Source organism: Chinchilla lanigera, unplaced genomic scaffold (genome assembly GCF_000276665.1).
Source record: "Chinchilla lanigera isolate Chin_1 unplaced genomic scaffold, ChiLan1.0 scaffold00083, whole genome shotgun sequence".
NCBI lineage: Eukaryota > Metazoa > Chordata > Mammalia > Rodentia > Chinchillidae > Chinchilla > Chinchilla lanigera.
In genome coordinates, this window is record NW_004955484.1 from 9638848 (window position 1) to 9650016 (window position 11169).

The window sequence follows — 11169 nt, forward strand, 5'->3', positions numbered from 1 at the left end:
CAGTTCCTCTTAGATCTTTGCACTCAGGAAAATGAAAGCATGTACGCACACAAAGACATGTCAGAAAATGTGCAGAGTAGCTTTATTAAAAATAGCCAGAACTGGGCATGGTGGTACATGCTTGTAATCCCAGTACTCGTGAGGCCGAGGCAGGAGGATCACTGAGAGTTTGAGACTAGCCTGGGTTACATAGTGAGTGCAAGGTCACCCTACACTACAGAGCGAGACCCTGTCTCAACAAGCAAGCAAGCAAACAAACAAATACCAATGCTGAGCATAATTGCACACACTGGGAGTCATAACATTCTGGGAAACTGAGGCAGGAAGATTGCAAATTTCAGCCCAGCTTGGGCAATTTAGTAATTTAAAGAAACCCTGTCTCAAAACAAAACAAAACAAAATAAAACAAAACAAAATAAAACAAAAGACTGAGGATGTAGTTCATTGGAAAGGCCCTGGTACTGCGGGAAGAAAAAACAATATAGAGGCATGTCTTCTTCAGGGGCTCTATAATGCTTTCTTGCCTCAGTGCAAGCCTGCTCAGTGTGCCTAAAAAAACGCCCCCTCTACCCCGTGCGGGCCCTTAGCTCGAGTTTAAGGTTATCCTTGTCTGCCCCCTGGTGTCCAGAGCGGGCAATGAGAGATTATTCATCATTTAACCAGAGGGTCTAGAATCTCCCTGGTTAAGCTAAACGCAATGGAGGAAAGAAGGGGGATGCTCTCCCTGGAAGAACTGGTGCCCCAGGAAGACCAGGTGGTCAAAGGCATAGGAATGGAAGGGGTCCCGGGGCCAATGGGATGAATGATATCACCTCTGAATGATGGAAAATAAACAGGCAGGTAGAGCACATTTTGACACCTTTGCACAATAGTATAAAATATATGAGACAGGCCAAAAAAAGTTTAGGGACAACAATGAGATGAGAAGGAAAATGAGTCACCTGGACATACATGGTGAGTGGGGGATGGTCAGGAGATCAGGAGGTTGTGAAGGGAATTCTGGAAGGGCACCTCCCTGGATGGAAAAGCCCTTGAGGAGCTAGGGGACAGGAATTTCTTCTGCTAGATATGCCTGGACCTTCTTGACTCCCCAGCCCCACTTCTAGGACACACTCCAGAGATGAACCCTTCACAAATGTGCTCTGATTGTGTGTGCAATTGTAGGCATCATAGTGTTTGAAGACCATAAGAAAAAGAGCTCCAGGGGACCCACCACCGAAGAGACTGTGAAACTGGCCTCCTGGACATACTCCTGTTGGCCCAGGTTCCAGGGACCAGGGGCCAAATTCACTCTAGATTTTTACAAAATGGGACCACTCACCTTCTTGGGGAACAAATAGATGGGTGGGTGGATCATTTTATGTTAATGAAAAATGATAATATTCAAGGACAGGAGGTAGGACAAAGACTTTCACACTTTTATTAGTTGTAGCCTCGCTGGCTAAAATCTGGGAACATTGAGAATGGTGGTGTGAAGGTTTACAATCTCCGTATTTGCATATAGAAAGCAAGTCTCTAGTGTGATAGTATTAAGGAGAGAAACTTTTGGAAGGAGAAGTGGATTGGTGCCCATATAAAGGAGGCCAGAGGGAGCTTGCCCATCTCTTCTGCCATATGAGGAAATAGTGACAAGGTGCTACAGAGGAGCCCACACCAAACCCTCCCCAGACCTCAGGTCTCCTGGCTACTTTCTGGATTTTGCAGCTTCCAAAACAGACAGCATGCCAAACAGACTAAGATGCTGGGGCTTCTGGTGCCCAGATTGCTTTTGGCTCCTTATAGACCTGAGAACATGGGGTCTTGCTGAGAAGTGGATGTGGGATTCTGGCACCCACGTGCTGCAATGCTTGCCAAAGCACATTTCTCAAAGTGAGGAGGGTGTGGGACTGAGAGGAAAGGAGAGAGAGTAGGGAGCGGTCTGAGACAGTGGGAGAAGGTGGATGGTCATTAAGACTCACTCATCCATAGCTCCCTGGGGATGTAGTGAATGTGTCTAACAAGAGGGGACTTATGGCAAGCTTCACAACAAACATTTGCAGTGGGTTCTTCATAGCCTGGTTGGCTGGAGGAAGAGTGGATGAATGGCTTTGTGAACACAGAGTCAAGCCAGGGCCCTCAGTGAGCATAGAACATTCCAGGCAGATGCCACTTGCACTCAGTCCCACCCTCCTCCCCACACAGGGAGCTACAGCTCTGTGTGCTTCTCCTTAGCCCTCCTTAGCTCCTGGATCTTCTGGGGAAGGGTCTCTGTCCAGAACTTCACCCTGGAGGCCTTCAGGGCACGGCCCACAGTAGGCTCAATGTCCAGCTGCAGGTACAGCTCTTTGTGGTCCAGTGCAGGCCAGTGGGGCAGGCCCTCGCCATTGGGGTTCCTGTGGACACACCTCCCAACATGGGAGGAGAGGTCAGTCTGAGCCCTGCAGAGCCCAGACCTCAGAGGCCTGATTTGGGTTAGACCAGGTAGCTGGTGGGAGGGGGAGAGGCTGGGTGTTTCTGGGTGATGTGGAGGAGGTTTGTTTCCTGATATAGGAAAGCAAGGACCTTCTACCAGTGTCCCCTCTCTGTGGCATAAGGCAACTTGATCTCCTTTGTCTCCACTTCTTAGAGGCATGCTGTGGCTGAACCACAGCACTTCAGCCTACCCTCCGGGTCACTGGGAGATGAGACCCAGTGACCAGTACCAATAAGTGTCATCTGACTGTCCTTGGTATGGGAGGATACTATTATGTGATGAAGGACACATATACAGTAAGTCCTGGACTTATGAACATGTGAGTTGTGGACTTTCACAGGTTTACTGTATAAGACTCACTTTTTTGGCTTATGGATGAATATGATTTGTGAGCAATTCTCCCAGAACGGAACTTATTTGTAAGTTGGGGACTTACTGTATTCTAATGAGGTTCCCGCAGATAAGAGGAGCACCTGATGGGCTCATGCACACCCCGGGAAGATTGAGGCAGGGGGCATCCTCTCACCCATTTCGAGCAAAGTTGGCCCAATACTTCATCATCCTCCTGTTCAGCAGCTCCTCTTCCTCAGTGAAGTCAACTATAGAGAGGAAGAGGACAGGGGGCCAGGTCCTAGATCGACCTTCATTCTGCTTATCCTACTGCCTATTCAACAATTTCACACACTGCTGTAGCCTGACTTAGGACCCCAGACCTGGTCCCTACCCTCCTGACCCACCTGGGGATCTAGGCCCTCCCCTTTCCCAGCCTGCCCTTACTCATTCCAGCCTCTAGCTGAATTCACTTGGGGCTCAATCCACACCCAGAAGACTCCTTCTTTCTTCTAATACTGGGAAGTCATTCAAGAAATAAATATGCATTTAGACATCTCCCAACCCCCTGTATGCATGATGTACACCATAGTTGGGGTGGGGAGGAGCACAGGCTGCAGGGGAAGGGTTCGGGTTCTAATCCTCATACAAACTTGAACTTTAATCTGGTGGACACCTGCTTCTGTCTTCTCACTGAGTCTCAGTTTCCTCGTCTGGACAGTGAAGACAGTCATCCCTCAGGGGCCCAGCTGTGATCCAAGCAGACTCACTTTCATTACCCCAGAAGGAGGATCCAAAGACAAAGAAAACCTCATCGCCATGGTCAGCCTTCACACGGGGTGGCCTGATATCCTTGAAGAAGTCGGGTGGATGCTGGAACTCATAGAAGTAGACAGGGCCATGGGAACCTGGGGACATTGACAGGCTGTGACATGATGGGCCCTCACCTGGAAGCTATCTTACTTCATTCTTGTTAAGAAGATGCATAGGTCCAAAGGTGTTTGGATTCTGGACAATGGGATTGGGAACTTCATGCCAGAAGAGAGGTGTAGGAATGGCCTTGGCTAAATCTTGGTCTTGGCTTTCCTAGTTGTGTGGTGGCCAAGTAACTGAGTGTTACTAATTCAGTTTTTTCAACTGTAAAATGGGTAGATCTCAGTCTCTGAGTCTAGCCATAACTTACTGAGATGAGAGATATTGAAAATCTTTCCTTAAGGGTTTCATTAAGATGTGGGTTAGGAGGTGGACACGAGAGACTTCACCCGGGACCCAAAGCTCTGAACTGCCCCATGGGCATCTAGGCCTCAGTAATAGATGTACTTACGCTGGAAATGGGCTACTTGGAGTGCAGGGGTCACAAAGATGTTATCTGTCATCATCTCCTGGAATTGGACTTGAAGAATCTCTTGGTCTTCATTGTCCCCCACGTACTGCTCTATCACAAGGTCAATAGACTCAGTAGGCAGTATCTGCATAGGGGGATCATGGAGTTTCATGTCATGCAGCTCTGGGCAGGAGAGAGCTGCCCCACGGTGGCGAGATGGGGTTGAGAATGCAGGAAATCATCAAGCTCTAGGGTAACCCCTAAAAACATAGCTCAGCTTTTGTTCATGGGCATGGCTGTTGCATGCCAGAATATCTAGGTATTCCCTGTTTGCTGGGGCAAGACACCAGGAACCTCACCTCTAGTGCTGCGCACATCTGCAGAACAGCCTTCATGGTCTCTCTGTCCATTTCCTTCTGTGTGTCCATAATGCCAGGATCCTGGATAGTGGGAAAATAATCTTGAGTTGTGGGTAGATGAGCCTGGAGCCTTGAAACCAAACATTTTTCCATAGTTACCCAGACCTGGTGTGGAGGATGGACCTCACCATGGAGAGACTCCAGCCATATTCATCATTGTTGATACCAATGATGCTGGGGACAGGTTGAAAATCAGCAGAGGCCAGCAGCTCCTGGGGATGTCTGGGCAGGAAGGCCCCATCCACTACAGCAGGAATGAATTTGAAGGCCTGGAGGGAAAATGAATGTCAGGAAGCAAGGTCAGGTTCTAGAAAATTTCTGATGTCCTCTGGGTGTCTCATACTTCTTTCTGTCTTATCCCCAAATACCTACCCTGACTTCTTTTCATGCCTGGGCACTAACTACATGGGTGAGTCTGCAGTTCACATCCAGGACTATCAAACATCAAGGCATAGAGAGAAGGACACTCTCCTGGGAGTTTGAAGGGCACTCATGCCTTCTTGCCCCTTATACTATTATCCCCACTCAAGACCATTGAACCCAACCTTGGTAATAGCCAGCACTTCCTCTTCACTCTTGCCCCGCAGGCACCGCACCAGGGTCTCTGAGTCTGTTTCCTCACAGCCAGACAGGTTGGCCACCACCTGTAAAAGGACCAGGCAGGGACAGGTTCATCCTTCCAGGCAGCTAGAACTGTAGGCCCAAAGCCTCATCTGGGTGCATCTGTGCCCTAATCTCATAAGGTACCCTCTGTGGTTTAACACAGATGTGAAATTGTTTGACTTCCTTGATACTCAGAGATCTCAGCCATTCCTTCTGCTACATGGTTCTGTGCATGAGAGGTGCCTCAGGGGGTAGCTTTGCCTGCCACAGAACATCCTCAAGGGCTCCTTAATTGTCCTTGTTGTCCCCACTGAGCAGAGAGGAACCAGAGGCTCTGAAGGTGAGGGGAGAGGGATGGAGCCTGGGATGGGGTGGTTGAAGGCACTCACTGTGGAGACAGCCTCAGGTGAGCTGGAGATGAAGCCCGGCGCAAGGACCACCCCACTCTCCATGATGGCACCATGGAAGAGTCCTCGGGACATGGGGGACAAGACATGTGAAGACACGCTTATACCACCTGAAGACTGGCCAAAAATGGTGACACGGTCAGGGTTGCCTCCAAAGTGGGCAATATTCTGCTGTACCCAGCGTAGAGCAGCCACTTGATCCAGGTAGCCCCAGTTGCCAGCGGCGTGCTGGTCTCCAGTGCTGAGAAGTAGCAGGGACAGGGGTCACATTCCTGTTGTGACTCTGCCAAGTTTCCATTTCGCAGCCCAGCCCCAGGCTTACCTGAAGAAGCCCAGAATACCCAGGCGGTACTGGATAGTGACCACCACCACATCCTCAAGTGTTGCCAGCATGGAACCATCATATCTGGAAGCCGTGCCCATAACTAGTCCACCACTATGGATCCAGACCATTACCTAGGGAGAGAGAGACAGATACCTTGTGCCTTCCACCTAGACCAAACCCCATATGGGCTACCTATAGACTAAATATTGCTTTGGCTGTATGATGCTACCCATATACACAGAACCCCAGTAGGTGCTATGATCTGGGCCACGAGTGACAGACTTAGGTTGGAAAGAAAGGCAGCAGCTCTTATCATTTGGAATCAGCTCTATGTCTCAAAACCTCACTCCATTATTTATAGAGCCCCTCAGATGTGGACATAAAATTAGTGTTACCCTGAAATCCTCACATAATCTTAAGTGTCCTCCATTCTTACTTGCTCAACACGTAATCATTTGTTGGGGTCTTTGGTGACCTCAGTGTGCAGTCTTTGGCCACCAAGTGGGTATCCTATGCACAAGACAGTTGAATGAGTCCTGGGTCTACCCAATATTCACAGATTCTGTGTTTCCATGTTCAAGAGCCAGCTGCCCACCTGACAGTAAGAGGCTTCTCATCAGGATTCACACTACAGCAGGACCTAGGCTGATCTTGGTCCTTCTAATCTTGCAGAACGAATGTCCTCCCACCCCCAGATAACAATGGCCTGATACTCACAGGCAGGTTAGATTCCTCATGGGCGTGGGCAGGTGTGTAGATGTTGAGGTAGAGGCAGTCTTCAGACATGGGAATGGTGGGTTGGGTCAAATTCAAGAGGTTCATTACTAATGTATTCACTCTATCAGTATTTTGTAGACATCTGATGACAATGTCAACAGTTAGTTCAGGAGTTGTGCAGTGGTAAAAAGCAGACCTTGGGTGCAGATTTGTTCCCAGCCACCTTCAGTCTTTTCTCTTCCAGATGCCCTGTTCACACATGGTCCTTCTCTCAAGTCCCTAGCCACCAAGGCACAAGGAAGAGACCAGAAAAGCTGGGATAGAGTCCAGACTTCCAGAGAGGTCTCTGGAAGTTGAGGGCCATGGATACCATTCCTCCTGCTGCTGGGAAGTTGTGACTCTTAGGAGTCTCTAGAGGACTTTTGGTTGCAAATGTTGATGTTCATCCCTTATTCCTGTGCCCATTTGGGCTGGAACAGAGGCAGAGCTCTGACACAGGTGTTGCATATGTGAATGGAGGGTAATTTCCCATGGAAGAATAGCTGGATGTTCCTCATTCCAAGTCTAGACTCTCCAGGAATCTCATTTCTATCACTATCCCCAGTTATAAGAACAAACACTTGTTCCTTGGCCAATGGTATGGGGCCCTGGTGGTTGGCACAGTGACTGTGGAGGTGGCATATCTCAGGAGCCACAACTGCGCCCTCCTCAGGCATCTGCAGTGTCTGCACCTACAGTCAGGGCCTCTTACAAGGTCATAGAGCCAATCTGAACCTCTCTCAGAGACATCTCCCCTGGTGGCAGAGAATGCATGGCATAAACTGAATCTGGGGATAAATAGATCTCTGCTCTTATTTTCAACACCTGGAACTAATACCTTCTGGGTGTCAAACTCTGAGCCAGATACTTGTTATTTTATTGTTGTTGTTGTCATTGTTGTTTTGAGACAGGGTATTGCAGTACAGTTCAGACTGTCCTTGAATTCACTGTGTAGCCCAGGCTGGCCTCAAGCTTGAAGCAATCTTCCTGCCTCAGCCTCCCAAGTGCTGCGAAAGATGTCTGTTATTCTTCCTTCACCCTCTGGAGCCTTAGCAGGCTTATTGTGGAAATCCCTCAAGACAGAAGAAAAGCATCTAAGGAGTTTAGATGAAAGAACTACTGCAGACTGGCCCAGGCTCAGAACACCCAACCTCTCACCAGGGCATGAATACACCCAGGCAAACAAGAAAGCTTACCTGGGAGGGTAGGAAGTCCCATCTCTCACACCACTCCAGGGCTCAGGGGCCTCAGGAGCCGCAAACCGCAGTGGTCCTACAGGTGGCTTGGCAAAGGGAATTCCCAGGAAGATGTGGACCCCCACACTGGTGCCCTTCACGTGGTTGAGGCTGCCCCGCACTTTCCCTGTGAGTGTGGTCCTGATGGGGCCCGCAGAGTCCTGGGCTGTGGGTAGAGAGATGTATATCAAGACTGGGTCTGCCCAGTCACCTGTGGGTGTTGCCACCTCCTTGCCATCCTCAATCAGCCTTGTCAAAAAGCAAACATGGCTTTCACACTCTTTGTGGCCTATCACATTGTTCCTCTTGCCGCCATTGCCTTCATGATTCTATTAGTAGTGACAAGTCCAGAATTAGCATATCCACTAACACAGAGGAGACTGGTGTGTGTCTAGTACTGAGGTTGGGGACTGTGTTCAGGAAGGGGAAACTGGGGTTGTGAATTCTGTGAATATGTTAAAACCAGTGAAATGTTATTGGAAACTGTATGTAAGGCCTTAGGGAATTTGGCGGTCCCTGGGGAAAAGCCAAGTCTGGGTGGTACCCACCATTTGAACCCCTTATGGCTTGTGAATTATAGTTGTCCTCCATGTTAGTGAGTCCTGTATTCCTTGATTTAGTCTCCCATGAGGATGGAGAACACTGAAGAAAAAAGCTGGATTTATACTGACTATGTACAGACATTTTTCTTGTTTATTCCCTAAACAATATAGTAAAAAAGCTATTTATATAACACTTACCTGGTGTTAGACATCATAAATAATTTAGTGTTTTTTCAAAGAACACATGCTTAGGTTATATGCAAATACTTGGTCATTTTATATAAAGGGATTGAGCATCTGCCCACTTGGGTATTGCTGGAGGGTCCTTGATCCAATCCCCACAGATATCAAAGAACAATTATGCTCTTGCTGAATGTGGATCCAAAGTCAAAATGCTATTTCAAATGTAGCCATCAGTATAACCAAGAAGATTTTCTTGCCTGTAAGGTCCTGGTGCCCTCTAAGAGCCAGAGCAATGGCAGGGGAGAAGGCCCTCGGGGATGAGCCACAGGGTGCAGAGTGCGGGCTCCTCCTGACCAGACTGGTTTGAGAAAAGGCAGCTACAGGTATCAGGTCTCACACTAGGAGCCATATAAGCGAGAACATTAAGGGCCAAGGGCACCACTAGGTTTGGTGTCTGCCTGGCTGAGCTGCTGGAGCACCTGGGAGGCCCAGAGCAAGTTATATTTGTCCTGGAAGCCAAGCCATCCCCTTGTCCCAGGTTGAGTAAACGGGGTGAAAGGAACTCAGTGGCTTCTCAGTTCAGCTTTGGGGTGTGGTGTCAAGGGCTTCTGTCTCCCCCAGGGCAGTTACCTTGCCTAGTTTCTCTTTGGAAAATATCAGTGCACCCCTCTGGCCAAGGGTGTGACAAATGACAGTGTAAAGGTATTGTGGTCATTATCCATAGGAAGGGTTAGTTCTAGTCACAAACACAGGAGGCAAAGTTTGCAAATGCCATCCCCACCTGCCCTGTTCCCAGGATGTTTGTTTACCTGTCCAGTCTCACAGTTCTTGTTTCTTGGCTGTGGACTCCATGTTGGGGGTCCTCTGGCAGCCCTGATCCCCTCTATGTTTCAAGTGCCCATCTCAGGTGCCTGGCATGGGTGGGGGTGCTGAATGGGCTCATATTTCCCACACTGTCATCTGTCATCTCCACCAGCTCCTCCGTCCCCTGTGCTTCCCTCCTGCAGTCTCAGATTGTGCCTCTGGCAGATTCCACCCAGACTCCTGTTAGCCCCTGAGGAGTCTTACCGTGGCCACGAGCAAGGAGAAGCGGCAGCCCCCAGGCTATCACATTCAGTAACGCAAATTGATCCAGCCTCATGGTCTGCTCCCAGGCCTGTTTCTATGCTGCTGTTTTGTTGTGCCTTTCACTCGCAGGCAGCCTTTGAGAAGGACCTTGCCCAGGCTGGAGTTTGAATCCCACAGGCAGGGGTTGGGCAAGACTGGGAGCAGTGCCTGATGCAGGAGACTCACAGTAAACAGGTAGAGGCTTCCTGGCGCTCAGCAGGCAGGGCATGCTTGCTTCACCCCTGACCTGGCTTCTCTGGCTTCATCCTAAGCCACTGAGTGACTTCTGAAGCCCTTGTGAGATATCAAGAACCATTTCTTCAAAGTTGGAGTCACTATGTTCCACTGACTTTGCAGCCACAGTGGGAGGAAATTGTTGGGGGCCAAGAGGAGGGAGCAAGAGCCTGAAACTGGAGAATCTAGGAGGGCTGCTGAGGAAATGCAGAAGGAGGACTCCCATAGATGGAATGGAATTGACCTTTTTTTTTGAAACATTCTCCTTATGTAGTTCAGGCTAGCCTCAAACTCATAGTAATCCTCCTGCCTCAGCCTACCAGGTGCTGGGATTATAGGAGTGTACCACCATGCCTGGCTGGAATTGATCTTTGATGGGAGTGAAGGGAACAGCTTGGGCAAAGGCTGGTAGTGTGACTATGCCCTTCATCCTGACAGTTCCTCCTTAGCTTCTGGACTCATGGCTGACTGGGTCCTCTTCAGATCTCTCCTCTCCATTGTTCACAGTCTGAGATCCTTTCAAGGCCCCTCACTTTGAGAACACACGTGACCGTGGCATTTCTGCAGGTCCCCTCATCACCCCATGACAAAGATCAAGTTCATAGTCAATTATTAACTGTAGAGACATGAATTGAAGGTGTGCTGGTCTGATGCTGGGGAGCTGACAGCAACTCGTAGGCCTTCAGTTCTCAGGGAAGGAAGAGGGGTAGAGAGGAGATTCTGAGGTGTGTGAGCCTGCAGGGGTGGAGGGAAGCAGCCTGGGTCTGCGGGGGCCCACCCAGCCTGACTACCCGGAGGAATGTGTGTCATGCTCAGCTCAGATAGCCTTAGTGCCTCTGAAAATGGCCTTGGCCTCTACATTCCAGTGCCCCATGGGGTCTCACAACTCAGAGCTGTCCGGGTCCCTTCTCAGTACCATGGAGGGAGCAATGAGCATTTATCTGTGTCTGTGTGACAATCTTGCTGAGACCACTGCCCTCCTCAACCCTCATCCAGTCAACCTGTTGTTGACTCAATCTCTGTCATCAAGGCACTGTGGTTCAAGTCATGGTCCCAGCCCCTACCTGGGCAGATGCTCTCTCTTCCTGATTCTCCTGACCTGATCAATTTCTAGGCTGATCAGGTGCTGAGAGATCTCCATTTCCTCCCAGCTCAGGCTCATGGTCCAAGCTCCTTATATTAACTGGACAACACAGTGCTTCTTCCTAATTTGGGGCTGCTGACCACCAGTGCTGGGGTGAAGGTCTCTATG

General features: G+C 49.4%; 1 protein-coding gene across 1 annotated transcript; it reads right to left on the reverse strand.

Moving 5' to 3' along the window:
• Positions 1-1397: 1397 nt before the first annotated feature.
• LOC102019919 (acylcarnitine hydrolase-like) lies at positions 1398-9817 on the reverse strand. Its single transcript, XM_013504018.1, has 12 exons — positions 9645-9817; positions 7813-8017; positions 6578-6719; positions 5858-5991; positions 5518-5776; positions 5071-5169; positions 4654-4794; positions 4466-4546; positions 4107-4251; positions 3553-3690; positions 2979-3051; positions 1398-2372 (listed from the first exon to the last, which is right to left on the reverse strand). The coding sequence occupies exons 1-12, from the start codon at positions 9715-9717 to the stop codon at positions 2186-2188; spliced, it is 1677 nt and encodes a 558-aa protein (XP_013359472.1). The 5' UTR covers positions 9718-9817; the 3' UTR covers positions 1398-2185.
• Positions 9818-11169: the final 1352 nt, after the last annotated feature.

Excerpts from the sequence above, each read along its gene's own strand:
- LOC102019919 (XM_013504018.1), bottom strand. The coding sequence starts at position 9,717 with ATGAGGCTGGATCAATTTGCGTTACTGAATGTGATAGCCTGGGGGCTG. Across the intron at positions 5,992-6,577 it reads ATGAGGAATCTAACCTGCCT|GTAATGGTCTGGATCCATAG; the intron begins GTGAGTATCAGG and ends CTCTCTCCCTAG. Across the intron at positions 2,373-2,978 it reads GCCAACTTTGCTCGAAATGG|GAACCCCAATGGCGAGGGCC; the intron begins GTGAGAGGATGC and ends GTGTGTCCACAG.